The sequence below is a fragment of the Triticum urartu genome, chromosome 2A (assembly GCF_056163025.1).
Source record: "Triticum urartu cultivar PI428250 chromosome 2A, HENAU_Tu73, whole genome shotgun sequence".
NCBI lineage: Eukaryota > Viridiplantae > Streptophyta > Magnoliopsida > Poales > Poaceae > Triticum > Triticum urartu.
This window is the reverse complement of record NC_141874.1, coordinates 748,382,229-748,398,794: the sequence shown is the minus strand read 5'-3', so window position 1 is coordinate 748,398,794 and position 16,566 is coordinate 748,382,229. Positions and strand designations below refer to the sequence as shown.

At 50.9% G+C, this 16,566-nt stretch overlaps 1 protein-coding gene across 1 annotated transcript; it reads right to left on the bottom strand.

Moving 5' to 3' along the window:
* Positions 1-11,126: 11,126 nt before the first annotated feature.
* On the bottom strand, positions 11,127-14,916 carry LOC125540306 (disease resistance protein Pik-2-like). The gene is made up of 2 exons (XM_048703914.2): positions 13,983-14,916; positions 11,127-13,878 (listed from the first exon to the last, which is right to left on the bottom strand). Exons 1-2 carry the CDS (start codon positions 14,852-14,854, stop codon positions 13,824-13,826), a joined length of 927 nt encoding a protein of 308 aa, XP_048559871.2. The 5' UTR covers positions 14,855-14,916; the 3' UTR covers positions 11,127-13,823.
* Between the last annotated feature and the right edge of the window lie 1,650 nt (positions 14,917-16,566).

The following is a 16,566-nucleotide window of genomic DNA, read 5'->3' as shown; positions in this document are numbered from 1 at the left end:
CCCCCATTTGTATATCACCAAGAGGAAGGCCGGTCACGAAGCTCGTACAAGCCTCAACTTCACTTTTGGGGAGCTCCCTCCTAAGGAGGCGATTTGGGTCATCTAGACCTCGATTCTCGAACATGAGGGACATCCTGGAACCAAGGGGAAGGATGCTCCTCTCCATCCATGTCTTCATGAGCTGGATGTCGTCCAAACCCCTATCGCGCATCTCGAAAACCGCTTGGATAAGGGAACCGATCTTGGGTTCAAAGTTCGTCTTCGAGCTCCACCCTGGGGTTGTGCGGCACGGGACGTCGGAGAAGACTAGCAGCCCAACCTAACGGTGCCCCTGAGCGATCTCCCCAACGCACATAGAACCATCTGCTTTCGCATGCCTCTAGGCCTTCGATGGCCGAGACCTCAAAGAAACCTGCAACCGGGTGAGGTCGGAGCTCTGCGCTGCCACATGAGGGGATCTTGCGCCTCTTTAGACGAGGGATCACCTCGAAGAAATATCTGAAGAGATCGAAGTGGGGCAGAATTCTAAGGAAGCACTCGCAGAAAGTTATAAAACAAGGCAAATATAGTACCCCGCTCGGAGTCAGATGATACGGCTAAAGCCCATAGTGGGTGAGGACCCCTCGGGCGAACGTGCTCAAAGGGAATCGGAGCCCGCAAAAGAGGAACGCCTCATGCACCACTGGGTTCCAGAGAAATGGGCGCAGTACCTCCTCGTCCTTACCAGGTGCTAACCACGACATTGAAGATTTCTCCAGCAGCCATCCCAATTCCACCAGCCGCTCCAAATCGCTCCTAGTAACCAGAGATTTTTTTTCAGTCCCTGGCCCACTCTGGCGCGGCGTGAGGGTGATCCGATGAAGAACTGTCTTGGTGATCCTCTCGGGGACGACTGGAGGAGGAGGAGGCGGCCATTTACGTCGACAACCCTAGACGCGAGGCGATAGAGACGGAAGGCGAGCAAGAATGATGGGGGTCGCTCTCCAGAAGCATCGCTCTCTGTTTTTTCCTTAAATGGGAAGCAAGAATACGAATCGTGCTCCGGACGAAGCTTGCACAGCTGGCGGGCCGGCCCATGGACTATCTATTCGGCCCAGTCATCCAAAGAAGGGAACAACGACAACGCCAACAAGACGAACGATGGGCCTGCCCCATAAGAACTTGAGAGGGCCGGAGACACAAGAAAAAGAGCCCGACAGAGACCTTGGAGCCCGGATGCTCACGATCTCCATCACGCTCGGGAGCTACTGACGGGGTACTTGACACCGGGTGCCTAACGTAAAGGAGCCTGGCCTCGACCTTGACTAGGGCCCATCAAGCCCAAAGAGCATTGAGGTATCCTAAGAAGGAGAGGGTGGCGGACATACACCCCAAGGCAGACGGCGGCGGCCAGATCCATCCGATATCTTCTCTATGTAAACCCTAGACCTCTCATGTCTATATAAAGGGAGTTCTAGGGCTCTCAATGGGGATAGAATCTATAACAAACTATCGGTAGACATCTCAAACCATGATTGTAATCTTCTGCATGAGGTATCCCATCTCCATGAATACCAAGATAAAGCAGGACGTAGGGTATTACTCTTCAGATGCCCGAACCAAGGTAAATTGTGTGTGCGGACTCTGTTTCGGTACTTCCGGCCTAGTCATGAACCCTACTGAGAGATCTGACGGGAATTCGCTCCATCACATACACCTAATTGTTTTTTGAGAAACATCCAAAGTAGGGTTAATCAGTCTTGTTACAATCATCTAGCGGGATCTGATTCATTTTCTCCAAAGCAGTCCCTAGGTGGAAGAAGTCTCCAACCCTCCTGACAAGAGAGGCCAGGCAGCGGGCAGATTTGTTCTTGTCCAATTTTGAACGACCTGAACCCACGCAGTACTGCGTTGATGTCCACAATGATTGGGAATAGACAATACTTGTTTATGGATCTCGAGGACATCACATTGGCTAACGAGAGGTTGTCCACCTCGATTTGAACTGGGCCATTCAAATATTTCGCTAGCACCCGCAGGCCATGCAGCAAGGACAAGCCTTCTGCCTCCTCCACACTCACATTGGTTCAGTTACTGTCCCAACGTGAGAAGGGCTTGGTCCTGGGTGTTCTTGGTGATGGCCCCGACACACACACTTATCCCGGGGGCAACCTCGAAGGTTGTGTCTATGTTCAGTTTGGCCACTTCAGGAGGAGGGATCCACTTCAGGATGATTGGTGCTGGCGGTGTTAGTCTCTGATCCCCATATAGATTCTCGAGGCAGGTGGTTTATGTCGCTTCTGTCTTTGTCCTTGGTCGCTCTAATTTCTTCAACACATTTAAGGAGGAATGCTACTGATCCCGAGATTGTTTCCTTGCCATTTCCATGCACAATATTCTCTTGGAGGTGCCAAGCACGCCATAACAAGATGAAAATTTTATCTCGCATGTCACCCACACATGAGTTTGGGAGACCATGGAGTCAATCCTCTCCCGTATACCAGACGACATTCCTTTGGTAGGTTCCAGAGATTCCTCATCTCTTGGCGTAGAGCTCTGCTCTTAGTGCATGCCACGGTCGCGTGGTACTCATACTCATTTGTGTTACTGCATATGCCACAGGTGTTGTCAGTCACTAGTGTCCTCTTACACTTGTTTATTCTTGGTTGCAAGTGTATTGGTGGCCACCCTCCAGGTGATTTTTTATCTCTCCCGGGACACTCGCTTTCCATATTAGATCCTAACTACTTTGATCATCACTATTTGTAGAAGAGCTAGAGGTTTGTGGGCCGTCTCCCTTGTCCATCATGGCGAGTTTGTAAGCACTTCTTAATCTCAACTGAATGCCCTGGATTTCTCATAGTGCTATGCGATGTAGTCCTCCAACTCCCCTTGTGGGATCCAGATCTTGAGTATTTCGCAGCGTTGAAAGGACTACAAATCCTGCTTATGAGCTATTCTTTCCAACATCTAGACGTAGGGTCAATGAGCTAATTTACCCATCTAATGCGTGATCTGCATGTGAAGCTAGCCGCTTTGAGGCCTTCCCTCCACAAGTACCCACTGGTCTCTCTGCACTTGGATGTTTTTACCATTTCGAACTCGCCAGGTTGCCTTTCTTAAGAAGCTCCAAACCAAACTCGATTCCTCTCTATGATTGAGACGTATCCGGTGTAAATACTGTGTCATGTAGCCCACCATTGGGATAATATTTTGACTTCATCCCTCTGAATCTCTCCTGCGATTCATTGAATCGCTTTGATAGCCTTGCTCCTCATCACGTACCTACGCACCATGTTCCTGGTTTTGGTCCATGATTCCCTCAATCCTAGCGGATCCTCTGTATCTCCAATCCTGTCTCTGCACCCTTGGCCTCTCGGATTCTCTCTCGTGATTCAACCTCAGCGAATCTGCCCGTTGATTGTCCCTCCGTCACCAAGACAGGGGCACCGTAATTTCCGCTAGCAGTCGTTTTCCGTTGCCGATGATCACTGTTTTTAGGCAATCCCCACATCTCAAATACTTCCTTGGCATACACCTAATTTCTTGGCAACGACAAGGACTAGTGGCATAGACTTTTTTTAGAACACCAAACACTAGTATATACGCGCGTACGCCCCTATAAAAAGGCTGAAATAGGAATGTTTGAGTGACATTACTACCGGAACAGGGCTCTACCCGACGGTCTAAACAATGCCGACGGCCCCCGTCGGCCTATGCCGAGCTATGCCGACAGCCAAGACCAGGCCGTCGGCATATCCAAGCCGTCGGGCTATCTCCAGGTATGTCGATGGCTGTCCTCGGCACAGATAAGCCATCTGCATAGCCTTGTCTACGCCTATGGCAGCCATCGGCATACTTGGCCCATCGACATACATGTGGGCCCGGCGACCCGGCATGTGACGGGCGGTTCATGCCGTCAGCTCTATACAGACGACAGGGACGACGGCCGTCGGCATAGCTGTGCCATGTCATTGATTCGCCGCACATGCCATGTCATTGATTCGAGGCACGGATCTCAACTACCCCGGCCGCAGCTTGTGCCGTCGGCATACATATGTATATATTTTTTAGTTTTTGTATATGTTTTTAAAGTTTTTTATGTATTATTATTTGATTAACTTAAATGTAGCATATGTAAATATAAACATGCATACATTATTTATTGATTTGGTGAAACATTTTCCATAGATTATGAATATATATATATATATATATATATATGTAGTTTGTATTTTTTTCAAGTATGTTAATAATATGATCTCATGTTATTTTGAAATCAAAAAAGGCTATGCCGACGGAAGAGTTGTGGCGGTTGCAATCGCTCGACACACATTTTCGGAGTGTGACTCCCCTCACAGACGGCGCCACCGCCGACACTTGGAGGGGGGAAACGGCCGCGTCGGGTCTATACAGAGGGGATCTTGCTATGGGTTTGGCTAGGACGTTGCTCCCAAGTTTTCCTATGGTGTGGTGGCATGTCTGAAGAGGCAACACGCGTCTCCAGGGTGTGCCCCCCTCATGGACGGCGCCGCCGCAGGCACCTGGAGGGGGGAAACAGCCGCATCGGGTTTATGCGGAGGGGATCTTGTTGTGGGTTTGGCCCAAACTTTGCTCCCAAGTGTTCCTATGGGCTGACCTACCACAACTGGGTGGAGAAGTCCATTGGTCAAAGCCCGTCCGGGGAAAGTCAAAGGGTTAGATCTCGTGGTCAACCGCTCCAGGGTTAGGCAGGACGGGGGCCTTGGGGGTAGCAATGCCACCGGGGCGTCGCACCGGGCCCTCATACATGCCTTAAGGTGTGGTGGCATCTCTGAAGTGGCAACACGCGTCTTCGGGGTGTGGCCTCCCTCACGGATGGCGCCGCCGCCGGCACCTGGAGGGGGGAAACGGCTGCGTCGGGTCTACATGGAGGGGATCTTACTATGGGTTTGGCCCGGACAATGCTCCCAAGTGTTCCTATGGGATGTCCCGCCACAACCGGGTGAAGAGGTCCATTGGTCAAAGCCCGTCCGAGGAAAGTCAAAGGGTTAGATCTCGTGGTCAACCACTCCAGGGTTAGGCAGGACAGGGGCCTTGGGGGTAGAAATGCCACCGGAGCATCGCACCGGGTCCTCATACATGCCTTCAGGTGTGGTGGCATGTCTGAAGAGGCAGCACACGTCTCCGGGGTGTGGCCCCCCTCACGGACGGCGATGACACAGTAGTAAAGGTTCTGCGATAACGGTGTGGTGTGAATATTATTGAACACTCGGAGCGTGATAAAATCATGAGTTTTTTACACGACGTGGGTACATGTGATATAGGACGGATGGTAATTTTTCATAATTTTTGGTGATGACAGAAGTATGTGAACAGTTCCCTCTACGCGGATTGCTCTTTGCGTGTCTACGATTGTGGCCGGCGGCCTCTGGGGGCTAGCCATGCCGCCAAATCTTGCGTCGGCGGCCTCTCACAATTCTAGAAGTGTTGTGGCAGTTGCAAACGCCAGGCACGCGTCTTTGAGGTGTGGCCCCCCTCAGGGACGGCGCCGCCGCCGGCACCTGGAGGGGGGAAACGGCCGCGTCGGGTCTACACGGAGGGGATCTTGTTGTGGGTTTGGCCCGGATGTTGCTCCCAAGTGTTCCTATGAGCTGACCGATCACAACTAGGTGAAGAGGTCCACTAGTCAAAGCTCGTTCAGGGAAAGTCAAAGCGTTAGATCTCGTGGTCAACCGCTCCAGGGTTAGGCGGGACGAGGGCGCTGGGGGTAGCAATGCCACCGGAGTGTCGTACCGAGCCCTCATACATGCCTTAAGGTGTGGTGGCATGTCTGAAGAGGCAGCACGCGGCTCCGGGGTGCCCACCCCTCACAGACGGCGACGACACGGTAGTAAACGTTCCGCGGTAACGGTGCGGTGTGAATATTATTGAACACGCGGAGCGCGATAAAATCATGAGTTTTTTTACACAAAGTGGGCACATGTGATATAGTACGGATGGTAATTTTTCATAATTTTTGTTGATGCAGAAGTATCTGAACACTTCCCTCTACGCGGATTGCTCTTCGCGTGTCTACGATTAAGGCCGGCGGCCTCCGGGGGCTAGCCATGCCGCCAAATCTTGCGTCGGCGGCCTTCTGTTTGACGCATTCTTTTTCTTCTTTTTACCGTCATGTTCTTATGTATGGCTAACTTCTGTTTGACGTTGCAGGAGGACAAGTTGAAGAGGCCGCTCTCAGACATGGAGTCGTGGAAGCTGGCCCGTGCGCGGAGTGATCGCATGGAAGGTGAGAGCGAGTACTACGGCAGGACCGAGGAGCACCTCGAGTCTTACAAGGAGTTTAAGAAATTACATCCATCTGGTCCGGATGCTCCTGAAGTCGTTCAGTCTCAGATCGACGACACGACGGTGGTGGCCATCTAGCCGAAGTACCATGGCCGCTGCCCGTGTTTAGATGGCTAGATCACTCCTTTTGTCTCCTACACCCGGCTTTGACCTACCAATCCGATTGTTGGGGAACGTAGTAATTTCAAAAAATTTCCTACGCACACGCAAGATCATGGTGATGCATAGCAACGAGAGGGAAGAGTGTTGTCTACGTACCCTCGTAGACCGAAGCGGAAGCGTTGACGCAACATAGAGGAAGTAGTCGTACGTCTTCCCGGTCCAACCGATCCAAGTACCGTTACTCCGGCACCTCCGAGTTCTTGACACACGTACAGCTCGATGACGCACCCCGGGCTCCGATCCAGCAAAGCTTCAGGGAGGAGTTTCGTCAGCACGACGGCGTGGTGACGATCTTGATGTTTAACCGTCGCAGGGCTTCGCCTAAGCACCGCTACAATATGATCAAGGTGTAATATCGTGGAGGGGGGCACCGCACACGGCTAAGGAACGATCACGAAGATCAATTTGTGTGTTCTCGGGTGCCCCCTGCCCCCGTATATAAACGAGTGGAGGAGGGGAGGGCCGGCCCTCTCTATGGCGCGCCCTAGGGGAGTCCTACTCCCACAGGGAGTAGGATTCTCCCTTTCCTAGTCCAACTAAAAGTCCTTCCATGTAGTAGGAGTAGGAGACAAGGAAGGGGAAGGGAGAAAGGAAGGAAGGAGGGGGCGCAGCCCCTCTCCCTAGTCCAATTCGGACTAGGCCTTGGGGGGCGCGTGGCCTGCCCTAGGCAGCCCCTCTCTCTTTCCCGTATGGCCCAATAAGGCCCAATACTTCTCCCCCGTATTCCCGTAACTCCCCGGTACTCCGAAAAATACCCGAACCACTCGGAACCTTTCCGATGTCCGAATATAGTCGTCCAATATATCGATATTTACGTCTCGACCATTTCGAGACTCCTCGTCATGTCCCCGATCTCATCTGGGACTCCGAACTCCTTCGGTACATCAAAACTCATAAACTCATTATATAACTGTCATCGAAACCTTAAGCGTGCGGACCCTACGGTTCGAGAACAATGTAGACATGACCGAGACACGTCTCCGGTCAATAACCAATAGCGGGACCTGGATGCCCATATTGGCTCCTACATATTCTATGAAGATCTTTATCGGTCAGACCGCATAACAACATACGTTGTTCCCTTTGTCATCGGTATGTTACTTGCCCGAGATTCTATCGTCGGTATCTCAATACCTAGTTCAATCTCGTTACCGGCAAGTCTCTTTACTCGTACCGTAATACATCATCCCGCAACTAACTCATTAGTTGCAATGCTTGCAAGGCTTATGTGATGTGCATTACCGAGAGGGCCCAGAGATACCTCTCCGACAATCGGAGTGACAAATCCTAATCTCGAAATACGCCAACCCAACATGTACCTTTGGAGACACCTGTAGAGCTCCTTTATAATCACCCAGTTACGTTGTGACGTTTGGTAGCACACAAAGTGTTCCTCCGGCAAACGGGAGTTGCATAATCTCATAGTCATAGGAAGATGTATAAGTCATGAAGAAAGCAATAGCAACATACTAAACGATCGGGTGCTAAGCTAATGGAATGGGTCATGTCAATCAGATCATTCAACTAATGATGTGATCCCGTTAATCAAATAACAACTCTTTGTCCATGGTTAGGAAACATAACCATCTTTGATTAACGAGCTAGTCAAGTAGAGGCATACTAGTGACACTCTGTTTGTCTATGTATTCACATATGTATTATGTTTCCGGTTAATACAATTCTAGCATGAATAATAAACATTTATCATGATATAAGGAAATAAATAATAACTTTATTATTGCCTCTAGGGCATATTTCCTTCACCGATCCCATGCGAGAGTACGGGGCGTTCGCAGCCTCTCTTAGCCCGCCAACATGCTGTAAGTATTTCCCCCTTATCTTCTTTCGTTCTCACTTTCTCACTTTATTTTCAGCATTGATCACTTAGAAACAACCTAAATTTTGTAGGCATATAAGGCCTTTGTCGAGCTTAGGAATCTCAAGGTGCGGGAGTATTTGCAATGAGTGAAGGCAATCGAGGATTACAACCGTCAGATGATGGCGGTTAGTTTTGCCCTCTTAGACCAAGCTAACATCTACACTTTCATTTCTTCTGACCTTCTAGTTTGCTTGATTAACTAACATCCATGCTATGTTGGTGTCTTGGACTAACCGCACAGATCCACCACAAATGGGACCCATGCCACCACCTACTGGAGAACCCCCACACGTGTCCATGTTCGATGAATGGGTGGCACTAGGCAGTGAGACTTTGGTTAGTACATTTGCCTAACTACTGACAAACTAGTTCTCGTTCATTCAACACTATCATATCATATTTACCCTTACAATCTCTTTTCAAACATGTAGGGGACCGGTGGTTCGACTCCAGTCACTTCGATCTAGCAAGGTGGTGCTGGTCTTGGCGGTGCTCAAGACGACGATACCCGTCTTGGCTGATGTTTTGTTCCATGCATGTCGTGCTATACTTCCATGTTCCGTAGTTCCTAGCTTTAGATGACTACAATGATGTCCGTGTCTCATACTTATGTTCATGAAGTTTCGCTGATGATGATGTTGATCTTTAGATGATGATGATGTTGATGATCTTTAAATGATGATGTTGGGTGATCTGTCATATTTCTGTCTATATATTGTTTTTGTCATATTTGTGTATTTAATTGCTGTGAATTTGAATGAAAATGGCAAAAACAGAGCATGTTAAAAAAATAACATAACTATACCGACGGCATAGCCATGCCCAAGTGAACCAGGTGCCGCCATGTGTCAGGGCTAAGCCGACGGCCTAGACGGCCAAGCCGTCAGCTTACATCTCTGCCAGAGCCGTCGACTTAGCCTTGACACGTGGCCTCTTGTGATAGGGCTGTCGCGGTGATGGTGCCATCAACTGATGTCTCATGAAAATCGGCGCCGACAGTCAATCTATACCGACGGCTGTACGGAAGGCATCGGCAAAGGTCTCTATGCCGATGGCATATCTATGCCGACGGTCTGACAAGACTACGCTGACGTAATCTATGTCGACGGGTCTAAGCCGATGGCTGCCATCGGCTTATGCCTATGCCGATGGTAAAGGGGTGTATGCCGACTGCCGCAGGCCGTCGGCATCATGGGTTGTTTCGGTAGTGCATGATGCGAATATCCAAGTTCAGTAGTTACACAGACCAAAAAATGCCAAAAGCCCGTGTCGTCTTTCCTCTCTATTACTCGCTTTAGGTATTACACTCATTGGGCTCAAGATAGCAATATACTAAACCTATAAAGAGTGATATGCTATTCTAAGAGGAATTTACTGTAAAAATAGATTGCTCCTGCTCGACTTTTCATGAGACGGTTGGCTGGGAACGAAAACATAAGAGCATCTATAGCGGACATGGTAAATCTGACTCCTCAAACGCCTGCAGATGCGCCCAGACGCGTCCACGGCTAGTGATCGGTCACCCTTCAAAAAACACATTTCACATCCGGATACCTCAAATTAGAAACCTCAAATCCATATTATTACATACGACGCAACCATCTTTGACGGGAGCTTCAATCGGTTCCGCTCCCTCCCGCCCTGGCCATGTCCGTCGGCTGCCTGCGCCCCTCAGAGTGTTGGTCCGATCGTCGGTAAGGTAAGGTAGGGCATGGGACACGAGCCGGCTCACGGGACTCAAGGCGCCGCCGTCTCCCATGCCCTACTCTTCCTCATCGGAGACCGGAACCCAAACGGTGCCGGTGGATGTCAGATAAATGATGGATCCCTCCGGGGATGAGCCGCAGACGTCCACCATGATGCGGTTGCAGCGTCCGGACTAATGCGCCAACGTCCGCCATGGCCTCGTGGGACGATGGTGCGTCCCTAATATCGGCGCGCCACCGGAGGGGTTGCGCGTCTGCCAGCGTGTTTCGGATGCTAGATGGACTGCACGGCCTCCGGCGGGGCAGCTACGGCCGGCCTAGCGCCGGATACATGCCCCATTTGGGCGGACGTAATGGATTCCCGATGGATGAAGTCCGAGCGCAGCTGTCCACGGGCCTCCTCCCGGGCACGGCGGAGCGCAAGCCGGACGACCATCTCCTCCTCCGGGCCGCGTGGGATGACCTCGGGGTCGACGTATCTGGAGGTGAAGAACTCGGATCCACTGCCTGCCATGCCGGAGACGAGCTTGGGTGGCGGAGGAGAGTGGAGTGGAGGGGAGTGAAGTGGCTAGGGTTTGATCCGACGAGCGGATGGGGAGGATTTTATGTGGGGTCAGGTGGGCCAGCATGGGCCGGATCCGACGTGACGGGCGTGCCGGGCGCCCCCATATCCGCCTCATATTTAGGCTGAATATGAGGGTACCGGTCAGCCCAGGCGTTTGAGGGCCATTTAAGGGGCCGTCTGGGTCAAAAAATCGTGACCGGACAGTGACCGGGCGGCCCATCCAAACGTATAAGACGGGTTTGAGGCGCCTGGTTGTAGATGCTCTAAAGAGTAAAAGAAACTGGCTATGATTCAATTGACCGCCGAAGCTCTTCCAGGAACTGTCATTTGAGGGCTATTTGAGAGGTTGTCTTGGTCAAAAAATCGTGACCAAATAGTTATTGGATGACCCGTCCAAAAATATAAGATGGGTTTGAGGCATTCCGCTGTAGATGCTCTAAAGAGTAAGAGAAACTGGCTATGATTCAATTGACCCCCGGAGCTCTTCGAGGAACTGTCGGACGCGCTCGTGACGATCCTCCCTTAATTAATCACCGCATCGATTAAAAGACTAGTTTCTTAATAACTCTATTAATTTACGTAGATGGATCAAAATACCCTTTTCAATCTTTTGAATGGGGCCCGGAAGCACCTCCAGTAAAAAACAATACTCCGAGGTACTCGGATCCATTGATAAAGTTGGCATTCTTGCGAGAGCTCACCTTTCACTTCAGGGGGGTGATTTGGGATCGTCTGTCGAGCAAATCTAGTGCCAAAATGATGGTACGGAGAGAGTACCATTATCTTGAACATGTGATAAATTTGACTAGATTGGTCCTATCAAACTGAGTAGGCAATCTACTTCATTTTTTTTTCTAGTTAGCCGGGGTTAATCTTTACTCGAATGTAGATCTCACCAGATGGAGTAAATAGTATAAAACTACTACAATTCGCTATGGTTCCACAAAACTATGCTGATAACTATCAAGTTAGGGTTGGCTGTTTTAAAAAAATCCAAAACACTCGTTGCTAGCAATTTCAACCGTTTTATGACAGGTCAGGCCTACTTTAAACAATCCGTTTGTTTGACCGTTACCTTACATGTGGGACCCACGTGTAAGTTGTCTCTTCTTCCTCTATCTTCTCTTCTCTCCTCTGGCTCTTTCTTCTTCCTCTTCCCCTGCCCGACTATCCCCACCCACCGACGGCCACCTCTACCATTCGTCGCATGCTTAGACAAGGTCGACCGTGGGAACGAAGGCCGCACGAAGGAGCAGTTGCAGCGCAGGAGCACGGGCCACTGCCATCCGTGTGCCATGGCCAGGACGTAGCGCCTAGGAGCAAGGGACGCCGCCAGCCGCGCCATGGCCAGGGACTCGGGCTGCCGCGCACAGGAGCACGGCCACCGCGCGCCATGGCCAGGAGCAGCGACAATGGTCGGCAGGGACCTCCGCCACCCAGTCTATCGCCCGCCTTGCGCCGAGGAACGCGGTGGCTGAGCTGCCTCCTTTCTCCTGGCCGGCGACCTGGCCACTGGCGAGCTGCCGGTGCCGTTTCTCAGGGCGCACGCGAGTGATCCTCAAGAGCCCGGTTGCTTGTTCTAAAAACATTAAGGGACCGTTTTTTTTTAAATTTACGGGGGTTATCTGTCAATGTATAAAAGAACAGATATTTTATTAGGATATGACAAAGGGACACTGACATTTGGGCCCCACATGTAAGGTAATAGTCAAACAAACATGTTTTTTACATGCGGGTCCCAATTGTCATAATTGCGATCAATTCTAAAGCACTCTGATTAGGGATTTTTGAAACAACCAACCTCTCACTTGGTAGTTATCCGAGAGAAATTAAAAAACGATATTTTTTGAAACCTTAGCCCGTATTGTAGTTTTTTTTTCTGTTTTTCGAAAAGGAGGAATACCCCCGGCCTCTGCATCTGGACGATGCATACGGCCACTTTATTGATTATAACACAAGACCTTACAAAGTCGTACAACAGTAAGACCAAAGCCACCATCTTCGCAACCTCTGTCGCTACTCCTATCTAACTGATGAAGGGGCGCTGATGGTCTGGGCCTAATACCAAACAGATCTCGCAGCCAAACCTAACGTCTGAGACCTAAGGTCCCAACCAGGACTCCTTCCGGGTATGGGCACCCACCAGTCCGGCGTGCTCTTCAACCAGGCCCTCTGCCGGGTATGAGGCCGCCGCTGCCACGTACCATCAATCCATCTTCAGAGCTGTACTGTTGCATGAACCGTGCCAGGCCTCTCTGCCATCGACGCCACCACGACGCCAGACAGCGCCACCATCCTGCGCTCGTCCATCATCACACGCCCACCGGCGATACCCCTACTGCTCCAGGCCGCCGAGACTCGCCGTTGTCGACGTACCAGATGCCACGCCGCTCCTCCGACGCGAACACCAAAAACAGGAAACACCCTAAAGATACAAGGGGCACTCTGCACAACAAGAAAGCCGCCGCGAGCAGCTGCAGAAATCCAGCCGGCAGCCAAAGCCCCCACCTTCATGAGCCCACACCCGAATCCTAGCTCCCCAGGCAACGCCTCCAAGGAGGGGATGACGCCCATGGCGCCACCGCTGCCCAATCCAGACCGGATTTTGGGTTTTCACCTGGGAGAGGACCGGAGGTGACAAGAATAAGGACCACGACACCGCCTTCAGGAAGGATGCGTCGCCCGAAACCGACGCCGCTGTCAAGCCGAACCAGCCGGCCTAGGGTTTCCCCCGATCCCAATCTGCACCACCATCCCCAGAAGCACCGGAACCAGCAGCATCCACCGGCCACAAGCGCAAAGGGGAAGGAGCGGGAAGGAGGGAGTAGCAGGCCTCCAGATCTGGCGAGGACGAAGGCCCCTGAACTGCCGCCGCCAAGCGCCGACTCCCCACCACCCGAGCGGTCGAGGACGCCGGGCAGAGTCCCCGCGCACACCGTCCAGAGCGCGAACGGCGGCGCTGAACCAGCAGGGGCCGCCGCCCCGTGGATCCAGATCTCCGCGAAGGGACGGTGAAGGCCTCGCCGCCACCTTCCTCGGCAGCCGTGCGACACATCGGCGGCTCCTCTAGTGGCGACGAGGAGGAGAGGAAGGGGGAGGGGGACCGCCGGCGGCGGCTAGGGTTAGCCGCCCGTGTCGCCCCTGTTGGAGCGACGCGGGGGCGGGGGCGGGGGAGCCCGTATTGTTGTAGTTTTATGCTATTTATTTACTCCACCAGACGAGAGGCACATTTCTTGTTCTTCCATTGATTAACTTGAGAACTAGAGAGATTAATCCTTATTGACATACTGATAATGGTAAGGGAGAAAAAAAAAAGCCGACAGAAAGTTACTCCTAGATAGTTTGTGTTTTCTTCAATATGTACCTCGTGCCCATGAGAAGTTCCTCGAGCTTGCCGGTGAGCTCGTCTACCCCCATAGTGTCGATGCCATCTAGGGGGTCCTCTTCCTTGATGCCTTGTGCGTTATCTGCTTTTGGCTTCACGATCTGCTGAAGCACACGCTTCAGCAATCCCTCCATATCCTTCCTGCCGCCGAACGCCTGGGACACTGACACTTGCGCTTGGCGTTGAAAATCCGCCTCCAGGTGCCGGCACACCTCCATCGCCAGCGTAGTCTTCCCTAGCCCTCCAAACCCCACGATAGAGAACACCTTGAGCTTCATGTCGCGCTCGTTGTTACTCATTGACTTCACCATGTCGGCCAGGGTGTTAGCCTGATCCGTGATGCCAACGAGATGGTGAGGGTCGTTTGCTGCCGGCCGGCCGAGCGCATGACCAGACACTGGCGCGGGAGCAGCTAAAGAAGAAGTGGTGATTCGCAGCAGTGCCTCACGGCTGACACCGTAACGCGCATGGCGCTCGCTGATCACGACGGCACGAGCGCGGAGCGCATTGATCTGACGAGCCAGTCGGCGACGAGGGAAGAGTGTCGCGACAATACGTTTGGTTTTGGACCAGACAAGGAGGCCGTCTCTCCGCCGGCACCGGATGCGGAAGATGTAGAGGTGCACGCAGTCCTCCGCGTCGTAGGCGAGCTCCTGCACCTGCTTCATCCACACCCGGATGAAGTGGTCCACGGCGCTCTCGTCGGCGTCGGACAGCATGCGGAGGATGGCGTTCATGGTGTCCAGCTCGTCGCTGAGCTCAGCCACCTTTCCACCAACGCGGCGGAGCTGCTGGTACTCCTCGCCGACCAGCCGCCCGGCGATGGTCATAAGCTGCGTCGCGCCCTGCATTCCTGCTTGTTGATTTGCTGGACTCTGGGAGGGTGTGGATGGCTGGATCGGAGATGGAGAGCTTTGCGCTGTGGTTTGCGAGTCGGATGCTTATTTATCATGGACAGAGGACGTGGTTGGTATGATGAGAAGAAAGGAAAGGACACTACTTTTTTTTGCAACAAAGATAAAGACGATTCAGTGTCCGGGTGCATCCGCGCCTGCGTGTGAACAGTAAATTTTCAAAAAGTAGTACTCCATGAGACCATGATATCGAAGATGCTCTAGTGCGCTAGGTCAAAGCAAAATTTCATGGTGAATGAACATTTGAGGAGCTCTTAGAAAAAAAGCACAAATTTCAAGTCTCAATTAAACTTTGAAAAACACTGTTGAGAGCTGATTTTGTCTTTTTTTTCTGAGAGCTTCTCTTTTTTTACCATGAAATTTTGCATGCACCTAGCTTAGCATCTTCTATGCCAAAATAGATATTTTTTTAATAAAAATTTGCTGTGTTTTTCAAATTTACAATGGGTACAGATGAGCCTAGGCTCGGACATGGATTACACCGGCTGACGCTGCATTATATCCCTACAATACATAAGCTCCAGGGAAATAGGGAGCTCAGCATTCCTCGCGGTGGACCCAGCTCACCCAGCTGGTGAGTGTTAAGTCGCATATTCTCACAAAAAAAAAGTCGTAGCAAATTTCACTTTTTTGTGTCCATTCCGCGTCAATGTGGGTCATGTCGTCATCCCCTCCACGCGAAAATTCTACATTGAAGAAATTGATCTAGGCTCTTCCCTCCTTTCCCATCCCCAATCTCCTATATCTTCTCTTTCTCAAATCGTTCAGATCTGGCCATCGTTCCTGGAGAGCAAGAAGATGGCATGCCCATGATGGTTCTACGAGGGGGGTGGACATGGTGGATGTGGCATAGAGGAGCTATGTGTTACACGTTGGGCAGCACCTGACGTTGAATGTGATGGGGCAGGTGGGCCAGAAGGTGACCTGGCCATTTGTAGTACGTTCCTTGATCCGAATGGAACACATTTTTTCACAGCTTCGTCGATAATCTGATTTCCCTGTCCATGCATGATTTGGTACATGAAATTTGTATTTGTATGCATTGCCGTTGGTGTAACGATTCATTCCACAAAAGATACCTGGCCATTTTGCAACGGTGGAAATTTTCTTCAAACCTTACTTGGCTAGAGAGAAAGGAAGGCGTTTTTTTATTTAAGATCAGCAAAGTTCGGTTAGCTGATCTATCACTATTTTGTTATAGTTTTATTGATGACAGTGCTACTGGTTTCAGTTTTGAAATTATTTGACCTCTAGTTTGGTATATGTTTCCTTAATGTGACTATCAATTATTGTTCCTGGTCCTGTACAAACAACAATTGAGATGTTTGTATATGCATGATGTTTTAATAATTCTCAATTTGTTGTTCGTTCAATACAACAATGGGTAGTAACTCTTGGTTTGTTGTTCGTTGAAATCAACGATGACCACAGAAAACAGTCGTGGCAAAGCTCGCATTTGCTTTTAGATACTATACGAAGCAATTAACTTGCACCAGTAACAACCGCGTATGGCAAAGGTGGCGAGCACTCTCAACTAATGATAAACAAACATGCACTACCAACAGCCATTCCAAAAGGGTGCGCATGATCGACAACATTTACTGAAAAATTAGCCTCACGTCAGAAAGCTCAGCCAGCGTACTATCTTC

Coding starts and splice junctions, on each gene's coding strand:
- LOC125540306 (XM_048703914.2), bottom strand. CDS start 14,854: ATGCAGGGCGCGACGCAGCTTATGACCATCGCCGGGCGGCTGGTCGGC. Junction 13,879..13,982: donor GAACTTCTCATGGGCACGAG/GTACATATTGAA, acceptor TAATCTCTCTAG/TTCTCAAGTTAATCAATGGA.